Source organism: Sebastes fasciatus, chromosome 7 (genome assembly GCF_043250625.1).
Source record: "Sebastes fasciatus isolate fSebFas1 chromosome 7, fSebFas1.pri, whole genome shotgun sequence".
Classification (NCBI taxonomy): Eukaryota; Metazoa; Chordata; class Actinopteri; order Perciformes; family Sebastidae; genus Sebastes; species Sebastes fasciatus.
In genome coordinates, this window is record NC_133801.1 from 36,874,712 (window position 1) to 36,900,682 (window position 25,971).

At 40.0% G+C, this 25,971-nt stretch overlaps 1 protein-coding gene across 2 annotated transcripts in view; it reads left to right on the forward strand.

Annotated features, from left to right (window-relative positions):
* LOC141770704 (vascular endothelial zinc finger 1-like) overlaps positions 1 to 21,801 on the forward strand; it is a 36,835-nt gene extending 15,034 nt beyond the window's left edge. Inside the window, exons 3-8 of one of the 2 annotated variants that reach the window (XM_074640552.1) lie at positions 14,206 to 14,275; positions 15,954 to 16,122; positions 19,021 to 19,062; positions 19,677 to 19,742; positions 19,930 to 20,773; positions 20,880 to 21,801. In XM_074640552.1, the coding sequence (XP_074496653.1) occupies positions 14,206 to 14,275; positions 15,954 to 16,122; positions 19,021 to 19,062; positions 19,677 to 19,742; positions 19,930 to 20,291 (709 nt within the window). In that variant the 3' untranslated portion in view covers positions 20,292 to 20,773; positions 20,880 to 21,801. The remainder of the gene's footprint in view (positions 1 to 14,205; positions 14,276 to 15,953; positions 16,123 to 19,020; positions 19,063 to 19,676; positions 19,743 to 19,929; positions 20,774 to 20,879) is intronic. The other variant, XM_074640553.1, reaches the window with a different exon arrangement.
* Positions 21,802 to 25,971: the final 4,170 nt, after the last annotated feature.

Genomic DNA, 25,971 nt, shown 5'->3' on the forward strand with positions numbered 1-25,971 from the left:
TTTTACAACGATACGATATGTATCACTGTCCATGGTTCCGATATGATTCAAGGACGCTATTTGGCTAATCTAGAGCGATACGATACGATTCAATGATTTGAAATCCATACAGTAACTTTTTTTTGCCGAAAATTCAGTCAGTGTGACTGTGAACTAAATATCTGATACTGGACAGAGCAGGTCGGGATTCCTCAGAGGTTTTCTTTTAAGGGAATCGGGGATAAATTAATTATGGATATAAACAAGTTAAATAAAGGCAAATAGTGCTAGGTTTACCTAGGCGTTGGGTTTAGCATGGTGTCTCAGTAGGAGCGTGGACAGACTTTTATCTGGCCTTTGCATATTCTGCAAACGGTGAGTGATTTATCGAGGACATCTCCCTTCTTGCAAAAGCCAAAATGTTTCCACACGCTGGACCTCAAACACGGCCTGAAAATCTCTGTCTCATCTGGCTCTCTTTCTGAGATTAGTGCTGTCATTCAACGGTTGATATATTTTACATGAAGAACATTTGAGACATGCTCCATCACTTTGAGTCACTTTGACTCAGAAACACATTTTGAGTTTTCCATCTGTCTGTAAAGAGGAAAGTCTCAGTTTTATGGCAATACCCAGATTATGTTTCTACGGCAAAAATTCAATGAGATATGCACTTTGAAAGTTTGACTGTCATCAAACGTTACTCTTGAGAAAAAGGGCATTAAAGATAATAATTCATATTCAGCCATTTTTCACATGGATTAAAACACATTTATTAAGACTCAAGTCTAAATGAACACAATATTTTTTGGTCAAAAGTGACACCCAACATTTCATAATGTAGTCTACACATACCTTCATGCATACATGTGCACTTGATGTGCACGTGGCCACGTGCAGGTTGATGACCACAAGCACTACAGTAGATAGGGCTAGAAGTCCATGTAGAAAAGAATCCAAAATGTATGGAATAAAATTGATAAAATATTTAAAAATATACTGTACATATGATATAATATATTTGTGCATTTAAATATAATAATAATTTAATTATATGAAGAATATATAATGAAAAATATTGTAAATGGAGCCACGTGCACACAGGTACAGTACATGCACAAACGTACAAGTCCATATCCAAACAATAAAAAACATACAAGAAAATGGATAGAATATGAACAAATATTATGTATGTACAATGTTATATAATATAATTTATATAATAGAAATATAGATATATTATAGATATAGAATATATAGCTCTTTCTGCTGGCTTCTCCTGGAGCTCAATGTATCCTTTTGAAAGGGTCATATGGGAGCTGATCTTCCCGAGGACAACCAGATGGTTTTCAGAGTATCTGAAAACCATCAGATACGACATAATAATACGACTATAATACGACATAAAGTGAAAAATCAAGTCATCTCAAAGACTTTAGGCTGGCTAAATCAGGTTGAACCATTGTTGGATGAGGCCTGATCATTTCCATATTAATACAGCCCTATATTCAGAAACATAGCCTATTCACCATGTGATATCAGATGAATTAACAACATGTAATTTTACTATATGTTACGCTATTTCTTTTGTTACAAACAGATAAAACAAGGATTGTGTATCTTAAAGGGACTGTTTATAACTTTCTAAGCATATAAATGTAGCGGGTCGGCACATATGCGCGCTCCCATATGCGCGCTCGCGTGTGGCCACTGTCTCGTCTCCTCTGCCTGCTCGCCTTCACTCAGACAGCGCGCGCGTTCTCGCGTACTCGCTCCACCTCTAGACGTGAACGCGCGCTCACTCCACACTGCAGAAGAGTTAGCTCTGAGAATATCTAGTGAATGAGTGGACGTTTGTGCAGAAATAACTGCTGCAGCTCCTCCAGACCAACAGAGGTTTCCCGTGTCTTGGGAAGTAACGGGGCTCCGCAGAGAGAAACGTTACCGTCTCTCTCCGCCGCAGTCGGAGAGAGACGAGTTTCTCTCTGGGGAGCCCCGCTGCTGAAGCCTGCGCTGAGGCAGGAGAAGCAAACACAGTATCAGCATTGATTCATGGAGAGACCTTCGTCTGCCAAGCAGCTGAAATATAGAGTGATATTGTGGTTTTAGCTGACGTGTGTCGCCTCACTGTTTTGAGCTATGCTCGTTCATGTCCATTTAGAGCGAGCACAAGCACGAGCCCGAAACTGACTTTCGTTGATTTCACGGCCACAGGTGTCGCTGTTAAGAAGCATTTCTGAAAGTTACAAATAGTCCCTTTAACTATAAGAACTTGCTTTAATTTGATCACGTCTTCTCTCCATCTCCTCCGGTGTAGAGAGCGGCGCTGTTGTACAGTTAGCAGCTACACTGAGGGCCATCTTAAAGGTCACCTATTATGCAAAATGCACTTTTCCATGTCTTTTAAACATCAATATCTGTCCCCAGTGTGTCTACAAGTCACCATAGTATCATAAAAGACCATCCTCTCTCTTTTTCTCCTGCTCCGTTTGTCCGGAAATGGGTGTCGAAAAACGCTGCGCAGCTTTTCCTTCTCTTCTGACGTCGTTAGAGAAATGCAAGCCATGTAAGGGTTTCCTGGTCGAACCAGAGCAGAACCTTCAGTAGCTGACCCCGCCCCACAGCGCGTCACTGTCTCTCCTCCTCAACCGAACTTGAGCAAAGTAGCTCCTACTGTTAGTCTGCAAGAACCATCAGAACAGGCTTCATGTACTCCCATCATCTAAATATAACATGTTCTTTCACAAAGGCTTTATGTAATTACACTGTTTAAACAGATGATATTTATATATTATATATATTTGATGTCATGCATGTAGCAGAGTACAGGTAGTAAATAGTGACTGTAAGCAACACAACACATTTCTGTTTCACAGTCAAACTTTATTTGAGTTGACAGATGACAATATTAATTATTCACAGCATTTGTAATCATCTCACCTGCAGTTATGTTAACATGGTACAGGAGAAAGTCTTCAGCTCTGGTAAACTATGGTAAGCTAAGCTCCGGTGGTCTGTAGTCATGGTAACACAGAGACAGCTCCTACTGTAAATAATATACCATTACTCTGATCTTCCATACATTTATCTTTTAGCAGAAATAATGAACTGACTACTGTTTCACATCTTCTATTTTCCACCCTGATGGTCGCTGTGTTTACACACCGTGTCATAGCGGTAGCATGTAGCTAACCCGTTAGCATGTAGCTACATGCTAACGGGTTAGCTCTGTATCTCCCATCTGCTCACAGCTATCTGCTCTCAGCTGTCTGCTCTCCTCTGGGATGATTCTGTCGGTCATTTCTCACAGATGGATCTGTAAAGACAGACGTAAAGCAGAGTGTATGTTTACGGTTTACAGAGTTGATGCATAATGTAAACACTGAGCTAACCAACAGAGCTATAAATAGCATTATTTACCTGAGAGAAACCGTCAGGAAAACCTGGAATCTGGACCGCAGATGTTGATCATTTGTCGCCGATTTCTGATCAGATTCCTCCGGTAACGTGCGCTGGGTGAAGTTTCTGGTTTATAAACTTTAAAGTGGTTTATAAACTTTATTCTAGCTCCTCTCTCTCCACTCCTCTCTCTCCAGAGCTTCTCCGGGAGGGAGGGGGAGATAGTGACGCTGTGTTGTTGAGGACGTTTGATTGACAGAAAACGCTGACCAATCAGAGCAGAGTGGGAGGAGACAGGCTGTGAATCAGGGGTTTTCAGACAGAGGCTGAATTAGGCTCTGAGGCAGGCAGACTCAGGCTGCAGTATGAGAAGAATAAAGGGTTTTTTGAACATTGCAGCATGTAAAAATGTTCTAGTGCAACATTAAAATACATCTATGAACCTGGAAATGAGCATAATGAGACCTTTAATCTCTTTAACATTGTCATGATTTAAATAACGATAATCGGAGACATTGTGTGCCATCATCGGCTCAGCCATGAGTAAAATATCTTCCTCCTCGCCTTCCTCCAACTCCCTTTCTCCGTCATGATCAGCGGATTAAGAGCTAGCCTAGCATTAGCCGGGCCGTTCGACCCGACTGGGCGCACCCGGTGTCCTCATCACTCGGTGCGGTGAAATAAACCGAAATGAAGTTGGTCCAGTTGTAGTCAGATGTAGCACCTCTAACAGGAATTTAATTTAAAGGTCACCTATTATGCAAAATGCACTTTTCCATGTCTTTTAAACATCAATATAGGTCCCCAGTGTGTCTACAGGCCACCATAGAATCATAAAAGACCATCCTCTCTTTTTCTCCCGCTCGATCTGTCCGAAAATGGGTTTAAAAAATTGCTGAGCATCTGTGATGTCGGTGGCAAATTGCAGGCCATATAAGGGTTTCCTGGTGGAACGGTTAGAACCTGCCGCTAGGTGACCCCGCCCACAGAGTGACACTCTCAGTCCGCCTCCTAACTATGAGCAAAGTCTGCTCCTACTTCTGTTAGTCTGCAAGAACCAGCAGAAAAGGCTTCATGTACTCCCATCATCTAAATATAACATGTTCTTTCACAAAGGCTTTATGTATTACACTGTTTCAACAGAAGAATCAGAATCAGAATCAGAATTGTGTTTATTGCCAGGTGTAAGAGATTTACACTAGGAATTTGCTTTGGTTATGTTGGTGCAAGTCAAACAGTATAATAACAAAAGAATAGATAAAAACGTTAGAATAAAAAATAATTAAAAAAATAGAAATTTTAAGAATATACAATATACAAAATAAGCTATAAGGTGATATTTATATATTATATATATTTGATGTCATGCATGTAGCAGGGTACAGGTAGTAAATAGTGACTGTAAGCAACACGACACATTTCTGTTTCACAGTCAAACTTTATTTGAGTAGAGAGATGACAATATTAATTATTCACAGCATTTTTAATTCCACCTTCAGTTATATTGACATGGTACAGGAGAAAGTCTTTCAGCTCCGGCAAGCTAAGCTCCGGTGAGTGTAACGTTAACCGGTCGTAAGTCATGGTAACACAGAGACAGCTCCTACAGTAAATAATATACCATTACTCCGATTACTTTACTACGTTTATCAGGTGTCTTTTACCAGAAATAATGAACTGACTACTGTTTCACATCTTCTATTTTCCACCCTGATGTTTGCTGTGTTTACACACCGTCACATAGCGGTAGCATGTAGCTAACCCGTTAGCATGTAGCTACATGCTACCATGTTAGCTCTGTAGCTCCCATCTGCTCACTGCTAATGTTTTCTCGTCCTCTGGGATGATTCTGTCGGTCATTTCTCACAGATGGACCTGTGAAGACAAACGTAAAACAGATTGTATGTTTACGGTTTACAGAGTTTATGCAGAACATAAATACTGAGCTAACTAACAGAGCTATAAATAGCATTATTTACCTGAGAAAAACCGTCAGGAAAACCTGGAATCTGGACCGCAGATGTTCATTTGTCGCCGATTTCGGATCAGATTCCTCCGGTAACGTGCGCTGGGTGAAGTTTCTGGTTTATAAACTTTAAAGTAGTTTATAAACTCTTCCTAGCTGCTTCTCTCTCTAGCTCAGCTAGCTGCAGTCAGAGCTGCAGGAAGGGGGAGAAAGTGACACTGTGTTGAGGGCGTTTGATTGACAGGACAGCAGGAAACGCTGACCAATCAGAGCAGAGTGGGAGGAGACAGGCTCTAAATCAGGGTCTGTCAGGCAGAGGGAGAATTAGGCTCTGAGCAGGCAGAGTGATGAGAACACTATGAGAAGAATAAAGGTTTTTTTGAACATTACAGCATGTAAACATGTTCTAGTACAACATTAAAATACATCTATGAACCTGGAAATGAGCATAATATGAGACCTTTAAAAGTCGAGCGATGTTTTCCTCATGTAAGTTCATCTTGTCAAGCCAGCTATCTCCTATGTCAACCACAATCTGTCATCTGTCAATCAACTCTATTGAGCCGAGTCAATAAACAGCTGTCTTCCGGGTAAAATTTTACGTCGTTATGTTTAAGAGCTTCAAAACTATACTTATCATTTTAATTTTACATCGATTCTTACTTTGTATTAAAGCTGAGACTTTATTTATTCCGAAACGTATAAAAAAAAAAAAACGGCCGTGTTTTTACAAGAATGCGCTGCCATGACTTCCGACTCATTTTAATAGAGCGGGTCATATATGCATGGTAAATTCCAGTGTTTGAACTACACTGTAGCTTCTGGGAGAGCCCTATTTTTCGGAGGTGGGGTATTGTACACAGCACTGTAAAAACACACAATTCGATCAATTATGATTATTTATTACACGGCTGTGTTGAGTACTCGATTCTGATTGGTCAATCGCTGCGTTCTGCGGTCTAATTTCTCATCACAGACCGTTGCTATTTATAACAGACCGTTGCTATGGGCGCAGTTCAGATGTCGGACTCTAGCGGACCGTTTTTGTGTCAAAATATTTATTTCTTTAGTAAGTAGCCATGTAATAAGCGGGATAATGTACAGCTAGCAGGTCATTGTTGTGAAAGAATCCCCTTCAGGGCGAAGAGAGACCCTTCTGCCCCACGTCGGGGTGCTGCATCGCCCTGTCGGGGATTCTTTCACAACACTGACCGGCTCGCTGTACATTATCCCTTACTTAAATATTTACTTTGATTTAAAAAAAGAAAATGCTGATTAGAGCTAGTGTTAGGAAGTCATAATGCTCTCTCTATTATCTATTTTATACTGCTGTGAAAACATCTCCTTCAAACAACTGGATTTATTCAAGTTTCAAGATTACATTTGAACACATCATGATAGTGTTGTAATTTATCTTTGCTCAATCGTCATTTTTACTGAGCAGAGCATGAGCACCTCATAATGTAACTCAATGACACCTCTGTTAATATAGTAGCTCCGTTATTTAACCAAGCAGGACTGTGCTAACGGCTAACGTTACTAACTCTCCTCCGGCTGATTACAACACACATTTGTTGTTCACAGTGCAGCATTATCAGGGAAACAACTGGGTTCATCTCCTCAGCTGCGCTTTTTTTCCTCTCCGCCATGACTCCGGTCCCATACAAACAAACATGATACAGCGTGCGTATGAGTCACTGCGCATGTGTAACGTTGGAAAGCATCAATAAGAGGAATCGATAGTCACGGACGTATGAGATGCCAAGAACTCAGACAAGTAAGAACCTGTTCTCTATTCCCATCCCTAGCGTTTTCCCTGCCTGCCAAAGTGGCGGACGTCCTAAAGATTTGATCTGCCACTGCCAACAATTTACCTGCATTTGGCAGGTGCAAATTGCTGACCCTGCATATGTTTGTCGTGCTTATATACGAGGTGCAAATTCTTAGTATCGATACAATAGATTATTTACCTTGCAAATCAATTTTAGATCGATATACGTCTATACGTCTTTACGATATCATACACATGTTGCTGAGGACCTATCGATGTAGTTGGATCATAGGAATATACAGACGTAGGCAAAGTTGTTGGTAACGTTCCGTTAAAGAGAGAAAAACCCACAATGGTCACTGAAATAACTTGAAACTGACAAAAGTAATAATAAATAAAAATTCACTGAAAATTAACTAATGAAAATCAGATATTGTTTTTGAATTATGGTTCAGCAGAATCATTTAAAAAAACAAACTAATGAAACTGGCCTAGACAAAAATGATGGTAACATTAACTTAATATTTTGTTGCACAACCTTTTGAGGCAATCACTGCAATCAAGTGATTTCTGTAACTCTCAATGAGACTTCTGCACCTGTCGACAGGTATGTTGGCCCACTCCTCGTGAGCAAACTGCTCCAGCTGTCTCAGGTTTGAAGGGTACCTTCTCCAGACAGCATGTTTCAGCTCCTTCCACAGATGTTCAATAGGATTTAGATCCGGGCTCATAGAAGGCCACTTCAGAATAGTCCAATGTTTTGTTCTTAGCCATTCTTGGGTGTTTTTAGCTGTGTTTTGGGTCATTATCCTGTTTGAGGACCCATGACCTGCAACTGAGACCAAGCTTTCTGACACTGGGCAGCACATTTCGCTCCAGAATGCCTTGATAGTCTTGAGATTTCATTGCACCCTGCACAGATTCAAGACACCCTGTGCCAGATGCAACAAAGCAGCCCCATAACATAACCGAGCCTCCTCCATGTTTCACATTAGGTACAGTGTTCTTTTCTTTGGATGCTTCATCTCTTCGTCTGTGAACATAGAGCTGATGTGACTTGCCAAAAAGCTCCAGTTTTGTCTCATCTGTCCAAAGGACATTCTCCCAGAAGCTTTGTGGCTTGTCAATATGCATTTTGGAAAATTCCAGTCTCGCTTTTTTATGATTTGGTGTCCTCCTCGGTTGTCTTCCATTAAGTCCACTTTGGCTCAAACAGTGACGGATGGTGCGATCTGACACTGATGTACCTTGACCTTGGAGTTCACCTCTAATCTCTTTGGAAGTTGTTCTGGGCTCTTTGGTTACCATTCGTATTATCCGTCTCTTCAATATGTCATCAATTTTCCTCTTGCGGCCACGTCCAGGGAGGTTGGCTACAGTCCCATGGATCTTAAACTTCTGAATAATATGTGCAGCTGTAGTCACAGGAACGTCAAGCTGCTTGGAGATGGTCTTATAGCCTTTACCTTTAACATGAAGGTCTATAATGTTCTTTCTGATCTCCTGAGACAACTCTCTCCTTAGCTTTCTGTGGTCCATGTTCAGTGTGGTACACACCATGACACCAAACAGCACAGTGACTACTTTTCACCCTTTAAATAGGCAGACTGACTGATTACAAGTTTGAAGACACCTGTGATGCTAATTACAGGACACACCTTAGTTTAATATGTCCCTATGATCAAATTATTTTCAATCTTTTCTAGGGCTACCATCATTTTTGTCTAGGCCAGTTTCATCAGTTTGTTTTTTAAAATGATTCTGTTGAACCACAATTCAAAAGCAACAGCTGATTTTCATTAGTTAATTTTCAGTACATTTTTATTTATTACTTTTGTCAGTTTCAAGTTATTTCAGTGACCATTGTGGGTTTTTCTCTCTTTAACGGAACGTTACCAACAACTTTGCCTACGTCTGTAAATAGTACATCGATGTTGAAGATGAATCGTTACACCCCTACTAGTCAGGGTCTTTTTTTATTTTTATTTAAGGTTAAAGGAATGCATACACATACTTGTAAAAGGGACATACAGGCAGCAAAAACAATATATATAAAACAAAAAAAGAAAAACAATAAATAAAAGTACTACCCGTTGTAATAGTGCAGTGTCAAGAGATAAGTTCATATTCATATACATATTCGTGTCTATATACATACATCCAACCTCATATATAGATACACACACACATACAGTATATACATATGTCTATATCCACACGCGCATACATATAGATATCCACTTAGACACATTCGCTTACACAGTTATCTATTCTATTTTACAGACAAAAAAAGGGACATATTTACATCCCTTTAGTTGACCTTTTATCGACATTATTTATTAATTAATTTTGTTTAACTCCAATCCTCACCCTGACTCAAAGTATCCCACCCACGCTCAAAAATGATATTCTGTTCTTTATTTCTATTAACATCCCTCTCAAGAACCCACTGATGTTTCAAAAACATTTTGAAACGTTCAGTGTTTAACTGCTGTCTTTTTATAGCTTTAAATATAAATGCTTTCCCCATCATAATGATGATGTTGTTCAGGTCTTTTCCCTTTTCATCATCCCTTAAATCACCAAACATTATAGATAAAGGACAGCTATCGAAATTCGATTGGTAGACTGAGATCCACTTTTCAACTTTAATCCAAAATAATGCAACTTCCTTACAATACCAAAATAAATGAATGTCTGACTCCTCTTCCTCCTCACTCAATCTACAGAAGTCACATTGTTGGATGCCCCATTTTTTTAGCATTCTCTTAGTAGGCAAGAATTTGTAGATTAGTTTTAGTTGTAAAATTCTAATGGAGACATCAAAAGAAGTTGTTTAAATACATGTAAATACTTTCCTCCATGGGATACATTTGTCTAACAAATCCTCCCATTTTGACTGGATAGCTACTGGTGCAGCAGAAATGTGTTTAAGTTGCATGTATAACTGATATATTTTCTTGTTTATTTTCCTCTTATTCATCCATGTTGTGTCCTTAATGTAGGGGCAACATGTCATTTGTTTTGTACATAATGATAGCTTCCTTTTCCTGATCTGAGGTATAGATGCACAGAGTTGATTATATGTAAAAAGGTCACAAACATTACCGTATACTATTTTAAATTCATCATAAGACTTGATTTCGCCCACACTATTCAAGAGGTCATTTATAAATAATATTCCTTTTTCAAACATTGATTCAATAAAGATGGAGTGATCATTAATCAAAATATTTCTATTATACCACAACACTTGGCTCTGGATTTCATAACTTAACTCTGGTTGATGATATTGGTATTGAAGCCAACTGACTATGGCCTCTTCCAAAAAGCCTGATAAGTATGGAAATGACTTTCTCTTTAATATAGTGAACTGAAAAGCAGTTAACTGGAGGTAAGGATAGAGTTCTTTGTGGAACAGAGGATGAGCAGACCTCAATAATTTTGCTGAAAACCACTGCGGATTTAAGATCCATTTTGGTATAAGGGATGCTTTTAGTGCAAAGTTGAGTGCCTTAAGGTTTAACAATTTAAGTCCACCGTGTTTGTAATCATTGTACAGATAAGCTCTTTTCATTTTATCAGGCTTCCCACCCCATATGAAGTTGAACACATTTTGCTCATATTTTTTAAACAGCTCCTCTCTTGGGGAAGGTAATGACATGAGGATATAGATAAACTGAGGAATCACTAAGGAATTTATCACTGTTATTTTTCCATATAAAGTTAAGTTAGTCATTCCCCAAACTTTTAAATTTCTGTCGACTGTATGTAGCTTTCTATCAAAGTTTTCCTTCGTGATAAGTTCTATGTCTTTAGGGATATGTATACCAAGGACATCTATTCGGCCATCTGACCATTTTAGTGGCAGATTACTATAGATATTAAAATTTTTACCTTTCAGAGATCCAATTCGCAGCACAGTACATGTATCATAGTTAGGTTTTAGTCCGGAAATTACTGAGAAGTTATTCAACTCTTTAACTAATGCAGTAAAGGATGCGACATTTGGTTGAATTTGAAAGTTTACATCGTCCGCATACATTGAGATTTTTGATTCCAAACTATTTATTCACAAACCTTCTATGTTGTTATTCATTCTTACTTTTTGGGCTAAGATTTCTATAGCTATAATAAATAGATACGCAGACAGCGGACATCCTTGTTTCAATCCTCTATATTGCTTAATTGTTTCAGAAAAAAACCCATTGTTTATTATTTTACACTTTGGATTACTATACATTACTTTTATCCAACTAATTAAAGAATCTCCAAAGTTAAAATATTCTAAACATTTATAAATAAAATCCAAACGTACTTTATCGAAAGCTTTCTCAAAGTCAGCAAAAAATATTAAAGCAGGGGTTTTTGTTGAGTCATAATATTCCATTATTTCGATTACTTGTCTAATACTGTCACTGATAGATCGACCCTGTGAGAAGCCACACTGATCTGGGTGAATAATATTGGGCAGTACTAGTTTTAATCTGTTTGCAAGACATTTGGCTAATATTTTAGCATTGTTACATTGATTGGTCTCCAATTCTTTAGAGTAGTTGGATCTTTATACCTTCCACCTGAATCTTGTTTCAGTAATAGTGAGATTAAACCTTCCTGTTGAGTTTCTGTAAATTGTTTTTTGCTATATGACCAGTTGAAGGTGTTCAGCAAAGGTGTTTTAACAGACTCATAGAAGGTTTGATAAAAGTCTACAGGTATGCCATCGGCTCCTGGACTTTTACCTTTTTCAAGCCCTCACAAGATTTTTTTTCTTTCTCTGTTAACTTTACGGTATTATCGTCTTGAGAATTGGGGCTAGTATTTTGATGCAATAAATCCTCTGGTGGGCTCTGAAAGGAGTACAATTTTGAAAAATAATTGTTGTTCCAGCAAAATTTCCATTGGTTTTTCAATGATTTTATTTCCTACTACAAGCTTCAAAACATTTTTCTTTACAGTGTTTTTATACTGCAGATTTAAAAAATATTTGGTTGATCTCTCCCGATTTTCCATCCATTCTATTCTATTTCTCAAATATGATACGTTGGCTTTCTCTGCATATATAGTCTTTCTAACTCTCTTTCCTTGTGCTCAAGATTGTCCAGTAGAGCTTGTGACACATTTGTATTATTGTCTACCCGTTCTGTTAAATCTTCTATCTCAGCTATCAATGTTTTTTCTGTCTCCAAACGATTTTTAATTTTCCTGGAGCTGTATTGAATGCGGTGTCCCCTTAAGGTGCATTTAAAAGCATCCCATATAATCAAAGGATCCGCTGTATCATTATTCACTACAAAGAAATCTTTTATGAATTTGTTTGTTGTATCTATAAACTCTTTATCCTTCAATAGCTTCTGATTTAATTTCCAGTATCCTGGACCCCTATGAAACGTTGTGGTACAAATGCTCAAGGTTATAAGATGATGATCTGACCTAAATCTCTCTTTAATCTCGACTTTATAAATTTTTGGAGTCAATGAAAATTGTTAAGAAATAATCTATTCTGCTAGCCTGATTTCCTTGTCTCCATGTATATCTTGTTTGCTTTGGATTTTGCAATCTCCATATGTCAATTAAATCTAGTGAGGTCATGATGCCAGAAATAGCATTATATGCTCTAGAATGGTAATTCTTAGTTTGTATGCCTTTTCGATCCAGATCTACATCCAACACAGTGTTGTAGTCTCCTGTCATAATCAAATATTTATCATGTAGTTTTTTTTCTTGCAACATGTTGAATATATCTTGAAAGAAGAGTGGAACATCAGAATTAGGTGCGTACAGATTTACTAATATAAATTCTAGGCTATCCACCAATATATCTTGTATAATATATCTTTTTTTAAATGCCTACCATATCTAAGAACAAAGGTGGGCAAAACACAGTAGAGTAAAGAAAGGATCGGTTTTCATCGGCTTCATTTAATCTGATCTCGTTAGGATTGGCTCAAGACATCTCTATTACAAATCCAAGTAAAGAGAGCAGCAATTTCATTTATTTTCTTGTATGCTCTGAGAAGTATCTGACTTGGCTTGGTTGGGTTTCATTGACAACAGCTGGTCTTAGGTGAAGTCCCTTTAATATTTGCATAAACCTTAACCCTTAGAGACCCACAGACCTATTTTTGTCTTTTTTAGTGGGTTCCAGGGGGTCTTTAGGGGGAGATAGAAGGTCGGCAGTAGATGTCATATAGAAGTGGTGTACATCATCTGAAAGCTGGAACCTGAAGATTAATTTGAGATGCAGCTCAAATTGTTTTAGTCATAAATCAGAAATACATATGAATTGATACATTTTGGGTTTGATACCATTTGTTACACAGATTTGGTGCTAAATTGAACCCTTTTTTACAACTCAAATTCATAAAAATAATCAAAAATCCCAAAACTGCATGTGATTATCATAGTGGTTTTCTTTGTAAAGAGGAGACTTGTGTGTACCCAAGGAACCTTCATACCCATAGAACCTTCATACCCTTAGAAAGATGTCTTGAGGTCAGAGGTCAAGGGACCCCTTTGATGATGGCCATGTCAATTTTTCTCTCGCCAAAATGTAGTCTAACTTTGGAGTGTTATTTAGCCTCCTTCCCGACAAGCTAGCATGACATGGTACCAATGGATGCCTGAGGTCACCTATTTTCATACCATACCAGTGTCTTCAGTCAAGCTTTAAAAGCAGCCACAGCCTCTTAAAGTCTCATTAAGGGATTCATTTTGTGTATTCAGCCATTGGCTTGTAATAAAGTCAGTATGTTTTAGTAATAATTATGGTGGTCTGAAATTACACAATTAGCTGTAAAATGTTTTTGTTTGATGATAAATCTTGCTGTAAAAAACAAGTCAGCTATAAACAACTACCAAAACCAGCAGGGATTGTTGAAAGAAGTTTCTGATTGTTTAAGTGGAACAAGGAAGGCGTGTCAACAAGCATTGTTAAAAATAAAGGGTTCAAGAATGTTGTTAAGCTAATTGACCTAAGACCCATTCACTGGTCCGACATCTGTATTCTGGGAAGTGAAAGATTAGATAAACTGCTTCATATGTACATCTGATGTTCTATTTTCTGCCCTGTCTTCATGTCACCCTGCAGACCGGATCACCTAAGCTGTCATGTCAAGCACGTCCATTCCTCAGAGAGGCCATTTAAGTGCCAAGTAACGGTAAGAGTCATTACTCAGTCTTCCTCTCTGCATATTGATTTCATGTTTAATCTTACTGTAAACGTGTGCCATTATTGATACATGATGATCAACACATAAAGGCCAGATCACATTAGACAACATCAGCTGCCACCATTGGTGCAGGTCTTCTAGTTGTAGTGTAGTTAACATTACACTACGGGTCAGTTCCACTGGACAGGGGGATGCAAACAACTCACCACTCTTCATGTCAATGTGGGTGACTTGTGTTGTGTTGTGTGCGTTACCATGACCTCTTGACAGCTCTAAGCTGCTCAAGACATGGTGGTGGCATAGAATGTGTTGAAATGACGTACCACCATCACATCGGGTGTGATAGTGTGTGTTTAACAGAGAGGAAGAGAAGGTGGTCTGATGAACGCAATGTTTCTGTAACTTATTAATAACTCTGAACGCTGCTTTTTTGCCGTGTTCTCCCAAACCCACGACATTTTCTAGTAAACTCACTCGAACCCTCCAGCCAGCAACACGACGATGCAGTAAGCATTAAAAAGTCCACTGAAAGGGCTGCCTTTATGGTGTTTATGGACCTAATGTATGAACACATGATCTTTATTTACATAGTGCTTCCAGAAGGTTAGTTGATTCAGTAGATTCACATGATTTGAGTCGAGTGATTCACATATTATTATTTAGAGTTATTTTTGGCATACAGTAGGTTTATTTAGGGCTGACCCGAATGCTTCGACCGTTGCCATGGTAATCAGCTTTCAAATCAGTATTCCAATGCTTTTAAAAAAAAAGATATATATAGTATGTAAAAATAAAGTATAATTCTCAAATAGCCCATGAATTATGACATAATCTCACATTATTCATATTCAACATGAATTATTATTAGTTATTATCAGACGGATATTGCTGTTTGTTGTATGTAGAGGTGTGTGTGTGTGTGTGTGTGCAGCAACAGCAGTAAGCCCAAAAAATGGTATTGGGACAGCCCTAGGTTTATTTTATAAATAATTTAATTTCCCACCAATACATGGGCTGAATAAGATAGGGGATTAAAACATATTCCCACTTAAAATAACCTTGTTTATTTTCGTTGAATAAGAGTGCATTTCAGTTTGTAGTAAACCGATCCATTAATCATCCCCTTCTTCCCACTGGCTGGCCACTCCATGTCTCTGTGGAATTTCCTGTTTCTTTGAGCGTATAGCACAGGCCTTCGTCACATGGGTACATGATATTACAATGTCACATTTCTCTCTCTCTCTCTCTCTCTCTCTCTCTCGCTCTCTCTCTCTTTTTTTTACCATACTTGTGTTTGCATCCCTCAGTACAGATCTCTGCTGTGATCACTCCATGCTTTAAATCAACAGTGTTGATGTCCTATAGTGGCCAAGTCAGTCCACAACATAACTTGCTGATCACTCATGATCCTCATGGACTTGACAGACTTTGAAGAGGCAGCAATTCTGTATGAGTTTGAAAAGCATTGCCCACCTATCTAACTATGTGCACATTTTGCTACAGCCAGTCTAGTCTTCTGTATCAGAAAGCCTTAATACACATCTTCCCTTCTTTGCAAGCCAGGAGCTTACTTTTGTCTTTGTGTTGATGTAAGCACTCCAGTCACATGGTTGGATTCCTCATGTGTTAACAGAGAAAAAACAATATTCACTGGTTTCTGTCCCAGGCCTGTACCTCCGCCTTCGCTACCAAAGACCGTCTGCGCTCCCACATGATCAGGCATGAAGGCAAAGTGACCTGCAACATCTGTGGCAAAATGCTAAGCGCTGCCTACATCACAAGTCACCTCAAGACACATGGCCAGGCCAGCTTCAGCAACCCATGTAACAATAAAGGTAGGCCATAGTATCCTTTCACTACTTTGTCCACGTTTTCACTTTAACACTTCATCAATAGACAAGTTGAAACTGTGAAAACACCCCAGCCACACATCTGTAAACTTCCCTAATGCCATTATCATACTGATGCATTATTTGCATACTGATGTGAGTTCTACTAGCCCACTCATCCAGTGATGATTTAATGTAGAGTGGAACTGAGCTACAGACTACCACTGCCTCAATGGCTGCTCCAGAACTCAGTGGTTCCTCCAGTCAGTGCCCAAACTGATCTGCCTTCTTCATCAGCTCTCAGGTGTTGCCGGTGTTGCTGGTGTTACATGACGTTCGGGCACACACCGATTACATTACTTCCAATATTACTAAATGTCCTCACCGTGATACCATGTAACATGGTTGTGATGCTTTAAACTTGTAAAGTAATGTGTGTGTGTGTGTTGGCAGTTTGTAGAGTGGACCTGCAGTCTTCACAGGCTCACAAACTGTTCAGGGCACGATGACCTTTCCAATTCGGTACACATTAGTTCTGTCTTTATAAGGCTTTATAAGGCTGATGAATCTGATGCATTTTATTATTATTATTCTTTTAGCACTAACCACTGCCATATATTCCTTATTCACTCAATAATTAACATAAGAATTTCTGGCATTAATTACTTGAGGTAGGATATCTCACAGAACAACTGAAGACTGTCAAAGATGACAGTAAGTATAACATGCTAAAAAATCTGAGCAGTCTTTTTTTAATATAATAAATCCAATTACTGTTTTTTCATGAGGCCTGAAGTCCGTCTAAATACTTCCTGTTCTATTTAACTCTCATTGAACTGATGCACATGCTCCGTGCTGCAAACTACCAGCTAGTTAGCATTTTAAAATCCAATTTTTGCTATCTTAAACTCATGATGTACTGTCACCTTGTCCTCATAACATACCTTTTATTCATTGTAGGATGTTGGTCATGTAAATGTGTCCGTTTCGATATGTTGTTAAGTGTGTCACCAGTTTCTAATCCTTTGAAAGTATAAAGCCCTACCTCGAGTCAAAGTATAGCACATAGTAGGGATGTCACAAGAACCGATACTTCAGTACCAAGTCCATGCCAAGATTCTGAAAACGTCACCCATCCAGTCCCAGGAGAGCGGAGGTCGGGCCGCCGCAGCATAGATCCGCAGTGTGGCCAACCTGGACAGCTGAGGCAGCGAGGCCCGAGACCTTCCCTGATCACGCTACACTGTGAACAACTAATCTATGTTGAAATGGGCAGGATGAGAGCTTGGTAACATTAGCTGTTAGCTCTGTACAGGACTGTGCTGCTCACCGGCTGCTAACAGCTCATGTTAGCTAGCTCTCCTCCTGCTGGTTTCAACATTTACATTATAATGCGTTCAGGCCCCACTGACTCTGGATTTATTGTATTTTTACCCCGGTATTGAATCGTGATATTTGACTGGTATTGGTATTGAATATTAAATGTCTGTTATCGTGACATCCCTAGCACATATTAAGTACCTGCCTACCTGACTAGAGAGAGAGCTATTTCTTTCTCTGAATGGTATGTGCTTCTTCTTGCTAGTGGTATCCGTGCATGTACATTAGCTCAGTCCATGGCTCCTGTTGATGGAGAAATCCCAATCCCACAGAAATAGTTGCAACTACAGGCATTTACCACAGTTAACATGTCATTAAAACAGTTTGAAGTGAAGTGTGTTTTCACCACTAGATCACACATGATACTTCAAAACCAACTCCTAATAATGAGTCTCTGCTAATATCTGGCTGCTTTTCTCTCACTATTTCTGTGAGATCTGTACATCAGTTGTTCATTAGATGTCCTGCTGTGTTTGCTCCTCTGGTGGGATTAGCTGTCCATGTTAACTTTGGGAACAGCATTCAACAACCCTATGACGGGGTGTTCATATTGTCATTGCTATCGGCAGTGCTAGAAACCCTTTCACCTAACCCAGAGTTAATTGATTCAATGTCAATTTCAAAAATATTGCTTAATATGTCTTTAACCATCCACAACAGACTACAGAGTACCTCATTATTGCTAGATTTCTGATGCACAATCCTTTTTCCCAAACCCCTCCGTTTCGTAAAACTATTGAAAGAAAAAAAAAAAAAAAGCAAAGCGGCCCCAATTTCCTGTCCTAATACACGAGGGCTTAGTCAGTCAGGTGGAGTCTGTGAACAGCTGGTTGTCACCAGGGGCCTGCAGGCGGTACAAAGTGCGGGAATGGCTTTGGAAAGGTGTTAAAGTGTTAAAGACATTAAGTTGACCTATAGGAATTGTATGATCCAGCAGTTTTGGATCTTGACCCATACTAAGGACAACAAGTCAGATATCTCTATAGCTTTTTGATCTGTCTAGTGTGTATTCCCAACTTTATGCATGTGCAATACTAAATAATTTGCGTAGCCTTTCATTAGATGTCCTGAACAACATTATGGTTAATGTTTGTACGTGCTCTTGTTGTTTGCTGTGTTCTCCAACATCCCTCTGAAGTGACTAAAGATCCCTCCACATGTGAAATGATGCACAGCTTTATACTGAAACAAGGCGTTTGTCCATTAGAAGTTCTTCATGACTGCTGCTGCATTAAAGAGTTAAATCTAACTTTCTTTACTAATCTGTGACGTGTATGTTCCAGATGCCCTTGAAAGTGCTATGGATATCTGCTTGGTATTGTGACTGTGGTTTCAGTGATAGCTATCACAGAACAGAAGCATGTCCTGACCCTCTAGAAAACCGTGAAGCCCATGATACAATGTTGAATATTTAACAGCCCATTCACACAAGTTAACCATGCCAACTGTTGAAGCTGACTCCCAGATGCTGCCACTGCTGCCCTGTGCTCTTGTAACCCCATATGTGTCTGTATTTCTGAATAGGCATAAGTGACTGGCAGTGGAACCACTCAGGGCCACGAAAAGGTAATCCAGTAGCTCGTAGCAGAAACCCCTAAACACTGAATTGTCAAAACATAAGCGGCCAGTTTTTCTTCACGCACCATGTCACTCGAGTCCAGACGCATTTCTTTTCTCTGACCACTGTTGTAATTACGGTTCGTCTCTTTTGAAGATAGTGTTTTGCTAATGTAAGGTAAAATTTCATGAAGCAGGATCAGTAGATGATTTCAAATGAACCACAAACTGGACCCTAACACGTCAGCTAGATGCACACTACCTGACCTCTCATCAGAGGTCATCTTGCATTAACTGTCATTTCTGTCCTGACTTTGACCAGATTGATAAATGAGCTTGTTCATCCACCCACTCTTCAGATCTCCCTATCAGAAGAACAATAATGGGGCTATCCCAGTTGAGCTAGGGTCAGAAATGAGCCAGCCACCTCTCCTCCCTAGCGTGGGGGAGACGGGTCCATAATGACCCCGTGATGTGCCGGCCCTGAAGTCCTGCAGCGTAGTGTGCGTCCAGCCGTAGGCATACACAGAGCTCTAGATGTCCTTCATAATGTGTTACTGTTTAAAGTGATGGACAGTTAGCTGGTTAGTCTATTGATCCTGCTTTTTGAATTTACCCCTCAGGTGAGTTGACGGTAGGAGAGATTTTAAATAACTCCTTCCAAGTCCTAATTGACTACTCCCACAAAGGTAGGTTTCTTCAACAATATTCCCACAGTTGACATAATGCATTAATGATGTATTGACGTTTTCAGTGACCCAGCTAAACAGCCAAGGAGCTGAGAGGGCTGTTGACTTCCCTGTTTTGGAGGGGTAGTATATTTCTAGTAGGTTGACCAGCCCTAAATGTTCTCCTATCTGTCTTTTTCTCAAACAGATGCCAACAACGTGCACAACAACTCGGCCACTACGACGCCGGTCACAAACTCGACGGCCATCACCTCGGCAGTGAACCGCATCGGCAGCAATCCCGTCACCATCGCGGCTCAGATGAACATCGCCACCAGCACGGTCAACATCACGTCACCGGTGAACCTGCAGCACCCCGTCACCATCACCGGCCCCGTGAACCTGGCCTCCATCAACATCCCTACTACGGCTCACATGAATATCGCCCACCCGGTGGCCATCACCACTCCCATGCCCATGAATATCACGGGGCCACTCAACATCGCCATGAGGCCCATGGATAGCATGCCTTTTCTATCCCAAGTTCTGCCTTCCTCCCCTCCGTGGTAGAACTGTTTTTAGTCTTCGTCAGAGCCGGTAATGTTTTAACTGCCTAATAATGGACGAGTCGGTCACAGCTTAGTAACGTGACCCTCTGGATGGCTTGATGGTGTGTTAAACCTGAAAAGGTGATTACTGTCATTCAACCACATGGATAGTAACTGAGGATTGTTACTTGCAGGAGGTTATTTTTATTCTTATTTTAGATATTGTGATATAGGACATTTCTAGAACTTTAATAGAGACGTTTTATTGATACCAGATGGGAGTTTGTGTTCTTGGCTAACCCAGTGAGTTCATGTCCTGACTAATTAAGGTACTTCATCACATTGATGCAAAAAAATCTATAAATCCCATATCACCATGAAGCAGTCCTGCTCATTGATTAGCAACGTTGTCCACACTGGCCTCATCCAGTAACACAGAGAGATAGCTCAGTGACAGATATCAAGTTAATATATCTATATAGATATATAAATATATACTTATCAGTATTTATATATATCTATCTATAGATAGATATCTATCTATAGATAGATATAGATATCTATCTATATACTTATCAGTATTTATATCTATCTATATCTATATCTATAGATATATCTATCTATAGATAGATATATCTATAGATAGATATAGATATCTATAGATATATATCTAGATATAGATATATATCTAGATATCTATATCTAGATATCTATATCTAGATATATATCTAGATCTAGATATAGATATCTAGATCTAGATATCTATATCTAGATCTAGATATAGATATCTAGATATAGATGTCTATCTATCTCATCATATCTGTGGTGTTCTCCACCGTATAGCTAGACTGTTGTCATACAGTTGGGTTTCTGAGGGCCATGTCTGTCTCAGATACGAGCAGATAAACTGCTTTGACAGAAACTTAATGTCACTTATTAATTTGTCTCCTAGCTATCAACCACATGTCAGTGTACGTCAGTTGTTGTAGAGCTGTCATTGTGTGGTCGTGATAACCGGTGATCTTATGGGGGGGGGGGGTTTGCTCAGAGGTGGTCTTTAGTGCCAGATGTGAGTGGCCTCCGATCTCCATCTGCTGATGAAGACGGCGATATATAGTTGAAAGCCCTGGAAGTCCAGATTATTTGTCAGACTACTATCTCCAAGGTGAGGAATGAACTTTCCTGCTCAGATAATCCTGATTAACCTCGACGATGTGACAGGCCTCAGAACACCGGGGAGAACTTCCTTCACATGCTGTGGTGACCCCCATGATGCAGGGGGGGGGGATGTTTGAAGGGTGACATTTTGTGCAGATATTCTGTGTAAATAATTAACATTTTATGCCAAAGATTTTCCAAGTATAGCGTCTCCCCCTAAATGCTATATTTTAAAAGCTACGGGCATTTGGACCATCATCGGACACTAAATTCTGCTCTCTGAATCCCACAGTGATGAACGGTGGCCTCAGGAGGGGCTGTGGGACCCCTGTCTGCCTGACTCTTCTCATTAAAAGCCAACAATACACATTCTATTATTGCAATAATAATTCTCCTTTTTTTTAATATTCCATAATGTTTGCATTACTGGCAGGTCATCACTTGAACAAGTTTCATTACACTTTCAAACCAAAAGAGTATTTTCTTCCACTTATTGGGCAGTTATTCCACTATCAGCTGCTACGTAGTCTTGGACAGAGAGTTAGTTTTTATTTATCTCTTTTCAGATGTGGGGAGTTAGTTTGAGGATGACGGATGGTCGAGGCTGAGCCAGCTCATTAATACATATGCTGTGGAGAGGAAAACCCTTTTCCACAGTTCTTCTCTCATTGCTATCCAGCCGCTGACGGACCGTGTCGGTCTGGTTTCAACTGGCCTCTGACCTGGAACATGGTGATAGGGGATCCTTCCTGTACCTTGAGGCTTTGTTTAACAGCTCCCTAAACTGAGGTGTATTGCTGGAGTTGTTCTTTAATGCTTCCTGTTAAGGCTCATTTTGTTTCCTGTTTGTTTCTGTTACTTTAGTGGACTTATCAGTATTTGATAGTTTATGTATTTTTAAAGTTTGACAAAAAAAACAAGCTTCCATTGTGTGAGAGAGGGTGAGTGATATTGTGGATTTTGCTGATGCCCCCCCCCCCCCCCCCTCTGTGTTTTAACATTGCTGGAAACCAGTCAGTTGTCACTGCTGGATACTCTACACAAGTTTATCTGTGACATCTGTTTGGTCCTTTTTGTTTGTATTTCTATCAGGATGTGACGGGTGAAGGTCGATGTCTGGTACTGACAGCATGTCCCCTATGATGAGTATTATCAAAGGTCAAATCATTCAAAGTGTTGATTACTGAGGACACTAAGTGTAGAGAGACTCCCACAGTGAACTAGTGCTATGTTCAGTTAGTTAGAGATTACTTTAGCAGGAATAGGATCCCATCGCTGTCAGTCCAACTCAGGAAGGTTACTGACAAGAGTCTTTTAAAACCAAGTTCAGCAATTCACACACTGGTCATCTCTGTAAATATCAAACACTATTTTATTGCCTTTAACCTGTGGCAGAGGGAGCGTCCCTCTACTCCCCGTAGGCTAGTAATGCAACAACTATATCAGCACCGATGTGGCTGTCCATCCGAGGACAGAGACTGATTAAACGATAAGGCTGGTGTCCCGTTGACCCTGCTAACTAGTGTCATCTGTGGAGCCTCCAATCAAACACAATAAGGAGTCCTACCACTGAACTGGTTACCATGCTCTTTCATTGACATCAATACTGAGTGTAGTTTATTCCCCTCACATTGTGCATGTCATCTGACACACATGGTGCTCCCCCTCACAGTCTAACTCTGGTGGAGAATAAACAGGGCTCATGTTGGAGGACCATGTCACCCAGCGTGGCTCTCGTTTGGCCCAGTGGTAACCATATCAGGCTGTAGCTCCACAGATCCACCTGTCGGCAGGGTAAACTCCTTGCTTCTAGTTTGTCCAGGAACATGATCAGTTATTAGATATTATTATATGAAACCCCAGCCATGTCCTGTTAAAGCTGGATTTGCTCTGTAGAGCTCATTTGCATAGTCCAGTGTTATTTTATTTATTGTTTTGCTGGCAGTTCATCTTTACTGGGAAATTGAGGCTGTGATCACAAAGGAGGCTTTATTTCCCGCTCAAAGCTCAAGTGTAGCTGACAGAGCCCGATGTGAGAGAAGCACATTGATACGTGCTTTCCATGTGACGTCATCACTGAGAATGGCTGTTTATGGTTTGAGCATCTTCAAGATTGAAACGATGAACGTTTTGAAGTGGCAACCCCGGAGGTGAACACTGACTATGTTTACATGCACACTAATATTCCACTATTAATCTAAATATGACAGTACTCCTAATATGATGCGGGTCATGTAAACAGCATATTCTGAATTAGGCTTACTCTGAATGGAGCGTGTACCGATAGACGCACATGGGATATGCTGATATTATGGTGGTTTAAAGGAGCACTCTTTGGACTTGTATACCACAACATGAGTCTCAGTCAGGGTGTGATTGTGACACACGGCCTCTTCCAGTTTACACTGAGCTCTGTGCGTCAAACACAAACCAACTAGAGTTGCATGGCTAAAAGAAAAGAAGGAGAAACACACCTACTTTTAAACCTGATCAAAGACTTGGATATTAACAGGATATCACAACATCCACCTTTTCAAGAAGGTGGTTGAAGGAATGAAAGAGGTGTTTGTACGGTCCAAAAAGTCCACCAGCGGTTCCGTTAATCAGAGTATGCACGGCTGCTTATATGTAGGTACTGTATATTATTGGAATATTCATTTTCATTAGCCATGTAGCTAGAAGGAATTAAGTCTTTTTCTGAATAAGGGTAAAACCTGTTATATTTCATGTAAACGTAGTCAGTGATTGGATCTGAACACAAACCTCATTTAAACGGGGGGGTGGGCAGCACCTACTATATGAATGTGGGAGATGTTGGACGTGTCGGGCCATTGCAGAAACCATCAGTTCTGTCATAGTATGACAGCTAATAAGTACATGGATTATTTGTGCATTCAGCTGACAGTAGGCTCCTGAAGATAGACTCCGTGATGCCGGAGCAGATGAAGGTCAGAGGACCAAATACTTTGACTATTGCTGATTGTTCAAAGTCCAACCTCAGCGGCCTGAGACGGTCTTGAATGCAGCATCGGTAGAATGGACCATCTAACTTCAACCCTCGGTGTGTTAGGGTTGTCACCGTATGCAGAGCCAGAGCTCAACAGCCATCTCTGCTTTTTGGGTCACTGAGAGCAAATGCCTCAGTATACTTCTAACAAAGAAGATTATAGAAGGTTATACATTAATCGACCGTGTGTCTTTCTCAAAGAACTCCGTCTTCTGTATGTCTTTGGAGTCTCGATGTCATGAATCGACACGACTTCTGACATCAGAAAGGAGCTTTCAGATGCTCTTATACGACTTGATAAAACACTTCATTAGAAGCGTGCTGAAGCTTTAATTGTAAGCGTGTTAACATGTAACAACAGAGTGGGATAACCATGTTGTAAACAGCCCAGAACCACATGTTCTGTTAATGAAGGACGGGGAGAAAAAAGGAAAATGAAGCTGATCTTCCGAAAGCTCCACCTAGAGTATCCCTGTAAGATCTATGATGTGATGAGACTTGTTCAACTAGAAAGCACAATGTCCAGAATCCCACTGGATAGGTCGGAGACGTGCTGAACAAAGCAGCGAACATGTTCCGACTCTTTTGTGATCTCAGCCTCCACAGTTTCTGCTCCAGGCTCACATAATGTCCCACAGTTCCCTGGTGGAGCGGGTCTAGACTCTAGAGGAACACAAGTGACTTAGTTTGTAGTTGAGGGGCTTTTTCAGTGCAGGAACTCTGAAGCACTTGCTGTAAACTGTAGGATGTGCACACTACAGACGAGTGGTACGTAGAGGGGCATTTCAGTTGGGTGGAATGAGACCATGATTGGTGTTAGTTTTACAGTTCACCTGACCACATCCCTGATGTTTGGCCCCTTCATTTCATTGTGTGCATGCCAACACTGTCCACCAAGGGAAATGCTCTAATGTGGAATGGCATTATGATCTTGGATTTTGACTCATTTCCCATCTTTATTTTATATTTTTTTTACAATGTTGCATGTGGATGACTGAGCTTGGCCGGTGTAGGTTTGAGTTCAACAACCATTATTAGAAGAATAGAGATTTTTTTAATGAAAACAAAACACTAAAAAAATGAGGATGAAAGGAAGTGTGTGGCGTCATTTGTCCTTCTCCAGTGGCCGTAAACGAGTGTGCCTGAAATACTTTACAAGACTTCTCCACACGTCGATGCTTCCTCCTCTAGATGTGCTGTGTGAGTGAAGCCTCCATCGGTTTGGAGGGCCCCCCCACAGGGCCCCGCAGGTCTGGACACCAAACTATGTTGTGATTCTCCTTTTTATTTTTGAAACCTAATGATTGTGAAGTTACTCTACTTCAGGAACATCCTTGAAACATGAATTGAGATCTTTACTTGGGTCAAGGTCATGTAAATGTATCAATGACATTTAACCATGTGGTTTAATCTTTTTTTAATTTGACTCCAAACTAATGTGAAAAACATTACTTGGCCAAATAATGATTTGGAAGATTATTTTAATTTTTTATTTTCTGTGAAGTTTGTATGATGAATTTGGCAGATGTGAAGGCAA